Source organism: Pituophis catenifer, unplaced genomic scaffold (assembly GCF_029215685.1).
Source record: "Pituophis catenifer annectens isolate HBS135680 unplaced genomic scaffold, rPitCat1.0.hap2 SCAF_3, whole genome shotgun sequence".
NCBI lineage: Eukaryota > Metazoa > Chordata > Lepidosauria > Squamata > Colubridae > Pituophis > Pituophis catenifer.
In genome coordinates, this window is record NW_027256883.1 from 3774166 (window position 1) to 3788457 (window position 14292).

At 46.9% G+C, this 14292-nt stretch overlaps 1 protein-coding gene across 1 annotated transcript in view; it reads right to left on the reverse strand.

The window, feature by feature from the left end:
* ADGRB1 (adhesion G protein-coupled receptor B1) overlaps positions 1–14292 on the reverse strand; it is a 280832-nt gene that overhangs the window by 88497 nt on the left and 178043 nt on the right. Inside the window, exon 18 of the mRNA XM_070939737.1 lies at positions 10979–11102. Coding sequence (XP_070795838.1) covers positions 10979–11102 — 124 coding nt within the window. The remainder of the gene's footprint in view (positions 1–10978; positions 11103–14292) is intronic.

Here is a 14292-nt window from a genome sequence, read left to right on the forward strand (position 1 = left end):
CTCCCCAGCCTCCTCACTGTCCAACTCCACTGCCAGCTCTGCAGACTGCTGGAGGACCACAACAGATTTTGGGCCAATCACCAGGAGGCTGTGAGCTGTACTCCCACCTTCTGTATGAAAGCTGACTGGGTGACATTAGGCCAATCGCTAAGAGACAGTGAGTTCTAGTCCTGCCTTAGGCATGAAAACATACTGAGTGACTTTGAGCAAGTGACTTTGCCTCAGCCCCATCCACCTCGCAGGACTGTTGTTATGGGGAAAATAGGAGAACGAAGGAGTATCAGGTACATTCACCACCTTGAATTATTTATTAAAAAAGAAATAGTAAAGGTGGGATACAAATAAAAATAAATAAAAATATAATACAGGTCGTCCTCGACTTATGACCATAGTTGAGCCCAACGTTTCTGTTGCTAAGTGAGACATTGGTTAAGTGAGTTTTGCCCCATTTTACAACCTTACTTGCCACAGTTGTTAAGTGAATCACTGTAGTTGTTAAGTGAATCTGACTTCCCCATGGACTTTGCTTGCCAGAAGGTCACAAAAGGGTAACACGTTGTTGTGGTCCACCAGCAGCCCGTGGAGCTAGCAGCAGAGTTGGACAGTGAAGAGGCTGGGGAGGACCATGGGCCAGTCCTGGAGTCTGGGGAGGGCCCGGATGAGGACTCTGGCTCAGAGGCAGAGATAAGGCCCGGGCCATCTGGGATTGATGCGCGGACTCCAGAGCCTCCAGAGTCGGACAACAGTGAGGCAGAGGAACAGGAGGAACTTGTTCCTAATGCACGTATGCGCAGAGCTGCCAGAAGGCAAGAGCAGCTAAAGCAAAAAGGACAACTTGGGAGTAAGGCCAGGAGATGATTGGCCCCTCCCACAAGGCTTAAAAGAGCAGCAAAGGATCTTGGGCTCTTTGTAGGAAAGCAATGTTGCTACATTTGTTTCCAGTCGGCGTCTCTTGTTTCTGAACTTCGTGGGGCTTTGCCAAGAAAGGCCCTTGGCAGGGTGCCAAGGAAGATAAAGGTTTGTGATAAGGCCGAAGGACTTTTTCTGAAGGACTTGTTTTGGAATTAATTTGGACTAAGCTGGGAATGAAGTAATTCCCAGCTGTTATAATAAAATAGGTTTGTTTAAGACTAAACTGTGTCGTGTAATGACTAAGAGAGCCTAGGTCACAACACATGTGACTCTAGGACACTGCGACCATCATACGTACATGCCAGCTGCCAAGCCTCTGTATTTTGCTGCAATGGTCATAAGTGTGAAAAATGGTCTTAAGTCTCTTTCTTCAGTGCTGTTGTAACTTTGAACGGGGAGCTTCAACACTGGAGGCTTTCAAGAAGAGACTGGACTGCCATCTGTCAGAAATGGTGTAAGGTCTCCTGCTTGGGGAGAGGGGGGGTTGGACTAGATGACCTACAAGGTCCCTCCCAACTCTGTTAATCTGAAAATGTCACTAAACAAACTCTTGTAAGTGGAGGCCTACCGTTACTGATGTTCCATCAGTAAGCTGGGCAATATGTTAAGGTTTATGTGGAAAGCAGATGCAGTTATTCATCCGTTCAGTTTAGGCGTCGCGCAACTCCTGACTGCCTCCGCATGGCTCACAAAACAACACAACATAAAAATAACCGTCTCCATAAAACAATAAACAGATGGCAACAATTTAAACAAATGCCACACACCCAGCAGGACCTCCCACCATCCTTACTCAGAGCTTGGGAGAAGATCCAGGTGTTGAAAGTTCGTCAGTGCATCGTCGTTTCTGGAATCAACTCTGACAAAAACCCGCCAAATCTTGTCTGTGGAGATGTTCCGTTCTCCAAGTCACGGCTGTCCCAAAGGTGCTTTTTTTCAAGAGGCCGCTGGACTTTCTGTTTTTTTTTCTTTGAAGACGTTTCGCTTCTCATCCCAGAAGCTTCTTCAGCTCTGATTGGATGGTGGGGAATGGAAAGATTTATATTCCTTGCAGACAGCTGGTCATTGGCATCCTTTTTGAGGGCCGTTGAGGCCACTTGGAGGTTTATCTGTGTCCTCAGGGTCACCTGACTAGTGTAAATGGGAGTGGAACTGTTCCACCCCCATTTGTACTCCCCACTCATTTGCAGCACTCAGGGGACCCTGAGGACGCAGATAAACCTCCAAGTGGCCTCAACGTCTCTCTAAAAAGAATGCAAATGACCAGCTGTGTCTGCAAGGAGTATCAATCCTTCCATTCCCCACCATCCAGCTAGAGCTGAAGAAGCTTCTGGGATGAGAAGCGAAACATCTTCAAAGAAAAAAACAGAAAGTCCAGTTGCCTCTTGAAAAAAATAGCACCTTTGGGACAGTAAAATCTTGATTTAAACTACAGGTAATCCTTGACTTACAACAGTTCATATAGTGACTGTTTGAAATTACAACATCATTCATTCATTCATTCATTCATTCATTCATTCATTCATTCATTTATTTATTTATTTATTTATTTATTTATTTATTTATTTATTTATTTATTTATTAGTTCGATTTATATGCCGCCCTTCTCCGGAGACTCAGGGCGGCTTACAGTGCGTTAAGCAACAGCCATTGAAAATTGAAAAAAGTGTGCCATTTTTCACATTTACAACCATTGCAGCGGGATCAAACTTCAGACGCTTGGCAACTGACTCGTATTTATGTCAGTTGCTCTATCCCAGGGGTCACGTGATCACTTTTTGTGACCTTCTGACAAGCAAAGTCAATGGGGGAAGCCAGATTCACTTAAGAACTGTGTTAAAAACTTAACCACTGTAGTGATTCACTTAACAACTGTGGCAAGGAACGTTGTAAAATGGGGCAAAGCTCACTTAACAACTGTTGTTGTGGCCCGTACGCGGCCTGTGCAGCTAGTAGCTGATTCCGACAGCGAGGAGGCTGGTGTGGTGCTGAGAAGCTGGCACTCGAGTCAGACAATGAGGAGGCTGGAGCAGATGTGGTGCCAGAGGCGGCGATTCAGCCAGGGCCTTCAAAACCTCCAGAAGCTTCAATGGGTGAAGAGGACGAAGAGGAGGAGCCTCTTCTTGATGCATGGGTGTGCAGAGCTGCCAAAAGGCAGGAGTGGCTCCTCAGGAGGAGGTCTCCTCAAGAGTAAGGCTTGGGGCTAATTGGCCACTCCTTTAGCCTATTTAAGGAGGAACGCCGACTGAAGCAATTTGCAGGGAACAACTTCGTTCACTCTCCTTCGCATCTTGATCTTAGTTCTTTTATCAGTTACCTGCAAATTGCTTCTGGGCATTCTGCCAACCATAGTAAGCTTTCAGTTATTATTCTTTGAATTCTTGGTGGCTGTTAATGCAGTTAATTAACAGCCGTTGTAGTAAAAAAAACTGGTTTATTTAGTAAACTAAGGTTTGAATGGACTTTGTGTGTGCTGCGTTCTTTGGGGTCCATAGTTGGGGCAGAACAGATCACCTTTCGTGACCTTCTGATAATCAAAGTCAAAGCAAAGTTAAAAAACTGTGGCAAGGAACGTTGTAAAATGGGTCAAAGCTCACTTAACAACTGTCTTGCTTAACAACATAAATGTTGGGCTCAGTTGTGGTCGTACGTCAAGGACTACCTGTAGAAGGAGTTCTCAACTTACAATCATTTCATTTACTGACTGTTTGAAGTTACAATGTCACTGCAAAAAAGTGACTTATGACCGTTTCTCAAAGTTATAACCGTTGCAGTGGACCCGTGATTGTGTGATGAAAGTTTGGACGGTGGCAATTGGCTCGTATGACAGTGGCCGTGGTCCCGGGTCATGTGATCACCTTTTGCAACCTTCTGACATGCAAAGACCATAGAGAAGCCAGATTCACTCAACAACCGCATAATTCTCTTAACAAGTGCCGTCATCGACTTAACAGCTGCTGCAAAAAGGTGGTAAAACGGGACAAAACTCACAAAGAGCCGGGGTGGCACAGTGGTTAGAATGCAGTATTGCAGGCTAACTCTGCTCACATTGCCAGGAGTTCGATTCCTTCCATCCTAGATTGTATTGTATTGTATTGTATTGTATTGTATTGTATTGTATTGTATTGTATTGTATTGTATTGTATTGTATTGTGTTGGGTTGTGTTGGGTTGGGTTGTGTTGGGTTGTGTTGGGTTGTGTTGGGTTGTGTTGTGTTGTGTTGGGTTGGGTTGTGTTGGGTTGTGTTGTGTTGGGTTGTGTTGTGTTGGATTGAGTTGTGTTGTCTTGTGTTGTGTTGTGTTGTGTTGGGTTGGGTTGGGTTAGGTTAGGTTAGGTTAGGTTAGGTTAGGTTAATAGAGTTGGAAGGGACCTTGTAGGTCATCTAGTCCAACCCCTGTCCAATCCTGACCAGGTCGAGGTTGACTCAGACTTCCGTCTTTACCAAGGTCGGTAAAACGAGGACCCAGATTGTTGGAGGCAAGATGCTGACTCTGTAAAACCACTTAGAGATAGCTGTAAAGCCCTGTGAAGCAGTATATAAGTCTAAGCGCTATTGCTATTAACAACTGTTCTGCTTAGCAACAGGAATTTTGGACTCAATTGCGGCCATAAGTCAAGGACTTCCTGTAACCCTGTTTAGCAGATTTTACACTTAACAGACCAGTAGCTGCCCAGACCTTGAAAAAAAAAAATATTGGAGAAGTCTACTCTACTGGATGTCGTCTCCCTGAAGAGGATAATTTTCATCAACTTAACAAATAATTTCATGTCATTTTGAGCAATCTGGGTTACACAGGTAGTCCTCGACTTATAACCATTCATTTAGTGACCGTCCAAAGTTACAATGGCACTGAAAAAGGGGATTTATGATCGGTCCCTGCACCCGTAACCGTTGCAAGCATCTCTATGTTGATGTGATCGAAATTCGGGTGCTCACCAACTTTGAATGGTCACTAAACAAATGAACATAAGTCAAGGACTCCCTGTAATCGTTACACAAAGGAGACACCAATTGCCACCAATAATGCAATTTGAGATTTAAGGGGCATTGAAGTATACTAGACACCAGTGGTGAAATCCAATTTTTTTAACTACCAGTTCTGTGGGCGTGGCTTGGTGGGCGTGGTGTGGCTGGGTGGGTGTGGCTTGGTGGGCATAGCAGGGGAAGGATACTGCAAAATCCCCATTCCTCCCCACTCCTGAGGGAAGGATATTGCAAAATCTCCATTCCCTTCCCATTCCTGGGGGAAGGATATTGCAAAATCTCCATTCCGTCCCCACTCTGGGGCCAGCCAGAGGTGGTATTTGCCGGTTCTCCGAACTACTCAAAATTTCCGCTACCAGTTCTCCAGAACTGGTCAGAACCTGCTTGATTTCATCCCTGCTAGATACCCTTTTATCCCAACTGCTCCATGCAACCAAAAGTTCCCGCAGACAGAGAAAATTCATAATTATGCTTGAAATATACAAGTCCCAGCAAATAAAAAGAGATCAGATAAAATAAGCAGAATGTAAGTATAATAATGTACAATTATATATTATAATGCAATAATGTACAACAGTTCATTTAGTGACCAAAGTTACAACAACGGCACTGAAAAAAGCGACTTATGACAATTTTTCACACGTGTCACATCCCGAACGATCATGCAATCAAGATTCAGACGCTTGGCAACAGACTTGTATTTATGACCGTTGCAATGTTCCCAGGGTCACGTAATCCCCCTTTTGTGACCTTCCGACAAGCAAAGTCAACTAACTTATCATCGGCTGTGATTCATTTAACAACGGTGGCAAGAAATGTCGCAAAAGGGGACGAAACTCACTTAGCCAATGCCCCACTTAACAACAGATATTTTGGGCTCCATCGCGGTCGTAAGCCGAGGACTACCTGTAGATTCTCAAGTGAAGTTTTATTTATTTATTTATTTTTTTATTAAAAAGAAAAGGAATACACCTAAAAACGTAATTGGAGATTTTGCACGATCTTCTTCATTGGATTTCCACTTCCTTTCCTTTTTCTGCATTCAGACTTTGCCATGCGCCATGAAGCACCACCAAAAACCGACCAAAACAGAAATCCCAAAGAGGGAATAAAACTAAATGAAATTAGCATATTGTGTGGATGAAGCTAGCAGATCTTTAACTGATCTCCTTGTAGGGGTGTGTTCTAAATTTTTTTACTACCGGTGCTGTGGGCGTGGCTTATTTTGTGGGTGTGGCTTGATGGTCATTTGTTTTTGGAGGCACCGGTCTACTCAATTGTTTTTGGAGGCACCGATCTACTCATTTGTTTTTGGAGGCACCGGTCTACTCATTTGTTTTTGGAGGCACCGGTCTACCCATTTGTTTTTGGAGGCACCGGTCTACTCATTTGTTTTTGGAGGCACCGGTCTACTCAATTGTTTTTGGAGGCACCGGTCTACTCATTTGTTTTTGGAGGCACCGGTCTACTCATTTGTTTTTGGAGGCACCGGTCTACCCATTTGTTTTTGGAGGCACCGGTCTACCCATTTGTTTTTGGAGGCACCGGTCTACTCATTTGTTTTTGGAGGCACCGGTCTACCACCATACTGACTTTTAACACTGATCAGCTTTAGGGCAGCCCTTTGAAGCCCCGCGGCAAGAGTGTAAACAGTTTTTTTCCTCCTAGCCAATCAGCTGGGACTCGGGAGGCAGCAACATATTGGGCTTGGGGCCAAATAAAAGGTAAGAATAATGCGGGATGGGCGGGGGGGGGGCGGGAGGAGCAGAACCGGTTTGGTGACATCATAATGTCACCGCTACTGGCTTGGCGGAACCGGGAGGAACCGGGAGGAACCCACCACTGCCTCCTTGGGGATGTGGTAACACAGACACAATGTAAAGTCATTTTCTAAAGGTATTAAAGTACAAATGAGGTTGTTAATAATTATGGAATAATAATAATAACAGGATAGCAGGGCTGGATGGGACCTTGGAGGTCTTCTAGTCTGATTCCCCACTCAAGCAGGAGACCCCAACCTTTTTGCCATCACGTGCCAAAAGTGGGGGAAGTGGAGGGGATCATGCATGCACGTGCCCACACCCATAATTCTATGCGCCCCCCCCATGCATATGTGTGTGACCCACCCGCACTACCCCTGCTTTTGGCACGCAATGGCACAGTGGGCCTGGTAGGCCCATTTTTCGCCGTCCCCAGACTCCAGGACCTTTCTAGGAGCCAACCCCCTGGAAGCCCTCCAGAGGCTGGAAATTTGCTGACTTCTGGTGGGACTGGAAGGCTCATTTTTTGTTCTCCCCAGGCTCTAGAGCCTTTCCAGAAGCCTGGGGAGGGCGAAAACGGCCTTCCCCACTGCCCCAAAGGCTCTCTGGAGACCGGAAACAGCCTGTTTCCCTACTTCTGGTGGGCCCCGAAGGCCCAAAAATTGGCTGGCCGGCTGAGCTCATATGCCCACTGATATGACTCTACATGCCACCTGTGGCACACATGCCATAGGTTCACCATCACAGCCCTATCCCATATCAGACAAATGGTTGTCCAATCTCTTCTTAAAAAAAAAAACCCAGTGTTGGAGCATTCACAACTTCTGGAGGCAAGTTGTTCCACTGGTTAATAGTCCTCACTGTCAGGAATTTTCTGCTTAGTTGCTTCACTGCTTGATTAATTTCCATCCATTGTTTTTTGTCTTGCCTTCAGTGCTTTGGAGAATGGCTTGACTCCCTCTTCTTTGTGGTAACCCCTAAAATATTAGAAGACTGCTATCATGTCACCCCCTAGTCCTTCTTTTCATCAAACTAGACATACCCAGTTCATGCAACCGTTCTTCATATGTTTTAGCCTCCAGTCCCCTAATCATCTTTGTTGCTCTTCTCTGCACTCTTTCTAGAGTCTCCACATCTTTTTTTTAAATCATGGCAACCAAAACTGGATGCAGGATTCCAAGTGTGATCATAATAAGGACTTACAAAGTGGTATCAACACTTCACGATACAGGTAGTCCTCAATTTAAGACCTAGTTCCGAAGTTCCGCTTCCTTGAAGACCCTTTTGATACAATTTCCAAAAATTTGGAATCTGAAGTTGGAGTGCTTGCAAGTTATGGTGAAAAAAGTCGAGATCGCACTTATAATGGTAAGGTCAATTCTCACTGGAGATTTTTAAGAAGAGACCGGACAGCCACTTGTCTAGAATGGGAGAGGGTCTCCTGCTTGGATTAGAAGACCTCCAAGGTCCCTTATGTTATTCTGCCCATAAACTTTTTTAACCAAACCTGCTATAGTCAAACCTGACTTGAAGGAGACCTAACAAAGGTAAACTTTAAATGACCTGTAATAAACCAGCTTCAAACCGAACCTTGGTTCATTGCAACAAATCCTTGTTAAGAGAAGTTGACAGTTCTCAAGTCAAGACAAAGTTGACTTTATCTCAGTTCAGGCAACCCAACCCAACAAAAGAGACAGAGAAATAAACTTCTCAACACAAAGAACAGAGGTACAATCTAAGCCATAGACTGGTCATGGCTTATTCCTGCAACAATAAACCAGGGTTTAGATGAACCAAAATGAAAAAGAGAGGAAGAAATAAGATTGAGGAGGCGGGAGCTGAAGCTTAAATTGTCCTCCCTTCAGCTTAGGTGCCCTGTAGAAGTGTGGAGGCCTACAAAAAGTTCTGAGTTCTTGGAGGACGTCAACATGGGGAAGACATGAAGAGCGAAGGGCGGAAAGAACATTGATTTATTTATATTTGGTTATTGCTGAGTTGGTTCAGCTTTGAGATCACTTGGGTCATGACTAACCAATGACCAAGTTGGCAAAACCTTGCTTACTTGGGTAAGGGTCACCTCCCTCCCTCCTTCCCCTCCAGAGGGATACAATCAAGATCAAGTGAGGTACTATTACCACTCCATAAAGCCTTAGTAAGACCACATCTATTATACTGCATTCAGTTTTGGTCACCACACTAGAAAAAAGATGTTGAGACTCTAGAAAAAGTGCAGAGAAGAGCAATCAGGATGATGAGGGGACTGGAGGCTAAAACATACAATGAACGGTTGCAGGAACTGGGCATGGCTAGTCTAGTGAAGAGAAGAGAAGGACCAGGGGTGACATGATAACAGTCTTCCAATATTTGAGGGGCTGCCACAGAGAGGAGGGGGCCAACCTGTTCTCCAAAGCACCCGAAGGCCAGACAAGGAATAATGGATGGAAACTGATCAAGGAGAGATTCAACCTGGAAATAAGGAGAAATTTCCCGACAGTGAGAACAATCAACCCATGGGACAGAAGTTGCCTTCGGAAGTTGTGGGAGCTTCATCACTGGAGGCTTTCAAGAAGAGACTGGACTGCCATCTGTCAGAAATGGTGTAGGGTCTCCTGCCTGGGCAGAGGGTTGGACTAGATGACCTACAAAGTTCCTTCCAACTTTTTTAATCTGTAAATCTCCAAGAAATGGGACAAGGAAGCAACTTGGTGGTTTGGATGTTGTGACAGTTCCCACTTTGGGCATCCTTAGAAGGACCCCGTCCTGCCCACCATCCTTCCAGATCTTCTCCTGTCCCAATTCCAGAGGCTTCAGCTTCGACAACCTTGTACTTTGAAAGCCACTTCAGTGCAGATGTTTCCATGGCAACTAGTGGACAAAATACATTAGTGTTTCTAATAATAAACCTATCTCGGAAAACCTGCCTTTTACCAGGAAACCTCCTCTCGCCCATCCCCACAATCTTCTCTTTACCCTTCCTTCCTGGTCAGGGAGGAGAAAACCTCAGAAGAACTTCTAGGAGCTCAACCCCAGAAGGATGGAAAGCTGAGAGCCGCCCAAGGGATGGGATGGAGAAGGGCAAATTTCAACTTGACCTAGAACACCAGTTTGCTAAATCAAAAACAAAGCTAACCTTGAAAAAAAACAAACACACACAAAAGCCAAAAAAATCAAATAAATCCCACATCTACATTTCTTCCATCCAAACTTCTCATCTGGACGGAGCCAATTTGATCCCTTCCGTTTCTTCTGCCCCAACTTTCTAGCCAGCGTCCCACCATCCCTGGAAAGACACATCTGGGCCAAAGCCCACATCCAAATCCACCCCTTCATCCAAACCTCTGTGGGGCGTTTTTGGAGCCAGTCCAAAGCTTCCACCTTTTCTTTCACCCCCAGCCCTGGGGAAAGATGAGGAAGGCATGAAGAACTTCGAGACAAAGCCACCACCTTTTTCGAGATCACCAAAAAGTCTCTCGGACTCTCGAAGCCAAATCTGGAAGTTGAAACTGGACACCGGCCAACCCGGTGGAAAAAAAGGAGTTAAGCTGCCAGCGCTCCTTTCGAAAGGACCAAGGAGGCCATCACCTCCCATCCTTCACTGCTGCAAAGCTCAAACAGAGGCCTGGATACCCAGAGCCCCTCCGAGCATTTCGGCACCGGCTGACTCATTTGCAAGCCTTCCCCCCCACCCACCCACCCACCCCACAAGCAAAGCCAGCCCCCCCCCCTCTCGCCCCATCTCCAAGGAGCTCCCAGTTTTACTGAGAAAAAAAGGGGGGGGGTCAAAAGGCACAAGAGGGTGTCATTTTAATGCAGTTACGATCCCCGGCGATTTATTCAGGTCACCGGTTCTCAAAGAGAGCAAAGGAAAAGGGGGGGTTGGTCTCTCCCAGATAACGCACCTCGCGATGTGCAAGATTGTGCAACGCCGATGCACAGCTGGGAGATGTGCAAAAGGCTAGAGAGATGTTGCTTTCCTCTAGCTGGGCATGCATGCAGTCACGGTCGCTCCGACATGCTAATCTCTGCGATGCACCCACTGAGAGAGAGACACACACTCACTCAGGACACACACACACACCCCAACTCTGCCACACGCAGGCGTGCACCGAGCAAGCTGGAAATGTCACAGGCTGGACTGTGGATTTCTTTTTTTCCCCTCCCTCCCTCCCCTCCCTCCCTTCTTCCCTTCCTTCCTTCCTTTCTTTCCTCCTCCACCTTTTGGGCAGAAGCCAAGGGTTTTGTCTCCCGCTCTGGCCGGCTGGCTGGCTGGCTGGCTGGCTGGCAGGCAGGCAGCGGAGATGCTCCTTTGGCAGGGACTTACCATGTCAGCAGCAATCTGGGCTAAGATGGCGAAGGTAGAGATCCGGTCACAGAAGCATTTGGTACGGAAAGGATCGACGAGGACGGTTCGGCAGCCTTTCCAGGACCAGGCGCCAAGCTGAGATGGAGAGAAGGAGGAAGAAGAGGAGGAGGAGGAGGAGGAGGTGGCGATGGAGGAGGAGGAGGAGGAGGGTCTGTGAAAGGAGGGAGGAGGGGGAAGCGAGTGCAAAGGGGGAGAGAGAGATACAGAGAGAGAGAAAGAAAGAAAGAAAGAGACGCGTACACACACAGGGACAGAGAGAGAGAGAGAGAAAGGGGACGACAAGAGGAGAAGAGAAAACAAGCATCACCGACACATTGCTGAAGGAAACATCACAACCACAGTCAGCCTCACACGCCCCCCTCCCTCTGGTGCTCACGGCGTACGTGGCCCTCCCTTCCCTCTCCCCACCCACCCCCAAAGGCAGCAAGGAATGCAGAAACAAGAGGCAAGCCCACCCATCCACTGCAAAAGTGACTTTGAACCTTACCTGGATGTCACTCTGATTCCTGCCCTCCTTCTCCTGCTGCCCAGCCAGGAGTTTGCACCCCAAAGGCCCTCACTGAGGTCTCAAGCCACCCCCCTCCCCTTTCCAGTCTGGGTGGTTTTGTTTGTTGTTGTTGGTTTTTTTTTTTTTTTTTTTGGAGAGGAGACCACCAGGAGATCTCGGGAAGTCAAGAATGCAATAGAAGCCAATTTAGGATGGCTTTTCGAGGCTTTCACTTCGCGTCCAAGGTCCCGCACATCTTCTATCGGCACACAACTATGCACAAAACTCGGGCCAGCACTTCCTGCCTGGCTGCTTTGGGTTCAGCGCACCTGTGTGCAAGAAACACAATTCCTCCAGCTGCAACCGACAGCACTTTCCTCTCCTCCCTCTCTCCGAGGGCTGCTCATTTTCAGCCACCGACTTGCACACTCTTTTCATGGTGGCACTTATCACATCCAGGATCCCCCCCACACACACACACATACACACCCTGGCTCTCAGCATGACACATCACCCTCTGTCACAAACCACGACTCTCCGGTGCACAGCAATCCACCACCAAGGTCCACGTGGCATGCAAACACCCAGCGCGTGGCTTCCCACGCTCTCACACTCCCCGGCAGCAGCTGTTTCCACACCTACCGCCGTTCCGTATTCGGAGGGCCGTTTCACACCCGACCGGGAGGGGGTGGGGGGAAACAAAACAAAAATGGAATTGTGCCTGGATGGTTACACACCTCAGCAGGCAGCCGAGGGTTGTGAAAAGCGAACCACGGGTTCCACGAAACACGCAGCGTGTCCCATTCACACCTTCCGAGCCTGCAATGCGCACAACTTTCCAGCAGGGAAAGTCATTCGGCGGGGCGTGTTTTGATGGGAGGGGTCTCGCTGGGATGTACAGGTTGCCTGTAGCCTCGGCTTACAACAATTCATTTAGTGACCGTTTGGAAGGGACAACGGCCTTGAAAAAAGGGGACTTACGACCATTTTTCCACACTTACGACCATCGCAGCATCCCCAGAGTCACACGATCAAAATTTCAGACGCTCGGCAACTGACTCGTGTTTTACTGATCACGTGACCCCCGGGAGATGGTCGTAAGTGTTCGTAACTTCAAACGGTCACTAAACAAAGTGTTGTAAGTCGAGGGCTACCTGAGGCAATCCTCCACTGAACAATGATTCATTTGGGTTCAAAGTTCAAAGTTACAACGGCACTGGAAAAAAGGGACTTGCAACCGTTTTTCACACTTACGACCTTTATAGCGTTCCCCCCCACAATCCTGTGATCAAACGTCAGACGCTTGGCAAACCGACTTGTATCTACGACGGTCACATCGTCCCCGGGGAAGGGTCACATGATCCCCCTTATGACAAACAAAAGTCCATGGGTAAGCCAGATTCACTCAACGACCACGTTACTAACTTCACAATGGCAGGGATTCACTTAACGACTTTGTCAAGAAAGGTCATAAAACGGGGCAGAGCTCACTTAACATATGTCTCGCTTAGCAGACATGTGGGGCTCCATTGCGGTCGTAAGTCGGGGACTACCAACACAACCATCAGATGTCTAAGACGATGGAGAAACACTTCGAGCTGGATGGAAGTTTCTCTCTGGATTGTATTTCCTTGAAAACACAAAATATTTTAGTAATACAATTTTGTATTACTAAATACAAAGTAACGCCCCTTAAATTGCATTTTATTTTTATTTTTTTTAAAAAAAATATCAATTGCTTTGCTAAATCCTCCTCTTCCTCCTCCACGCATCTATTGTTCTGTTTCTGCATCTCCTCAAACCATGTGATTTAATACAAGCAACTTTTCCATACAGCTGCATCCCTACAGGTCAATGACTTATGGCCACAACTGAGCCCAACCGTTCCGTTGTTAAGTGAGACTTGACCTATTTTATGACCTTTCCGACCTCTGTTGTTAAGCGAATCTGGTTTTCCCATTGACTTGGCTTGTCAGAAGGTCGCAAAAGGGGATCACGTGACACCCCCCCCGGGGACACCGCCACCGTCATAAAAATGAGTCAGTTGCCAAGTGTCTCAATTTTGACCACGGGATGCTGCAATGATCATGACTGTGAAAAATGATGACCGTTTTTCAGGGCTGTTGCAACTGAACGGTCACTAAACGAATTGCTGTAAGTCGAGGACTACCTGAACACAGATAGTCCTCGACTTACAACAAACTGTTGTGTTTGTTTAGTGACCCTTCGAAGTTACAACAACATCCCAAAGGTGCTTTTTTCAACAGGCAACTGAACATTGTTTTTTTTTTCTTTTGAAGATGTTTCACTTCTCATCCAAGAAGCTTCTTCAACTCTTCCATTCCCCACCATCCAGTCAGTGCTGAAAAAGCTTCTTGGATAAGAAGCGAAACATCTTCAAAAGAAAAAAAAAAAACGAAGTCCAGTTGCCTCCTGAAAAATAGCACCTTTGAAAGAACCGTGATCTGGATGAAGGGGTGAAATCCGGCAGGTTCTGACAGGTTCTGGAGAACCGGTAGCGGAAATTTTGAGTAGTTCGGAGAACCGGCAAATGCCACCTCTGGCTGGCCCCAGAGTGGGGTGGGAATGGGGATTTTGCAGTCTCCTTCCCCCAGGAGTGGGGAGGGAATGGGGATTTTGCAGTCTCCTTCCCTCAGGAGTGGGATGGGAATGGGGATTTTTCAGTATCCTTCCCTCAGGAGTGAGGTGGGAATGGGGATTTTGCAGTATCCTTCCCCCAGGAGTGGGATGGGAATGGGGATTTTGCAGTATCCTTCCCTCAGGA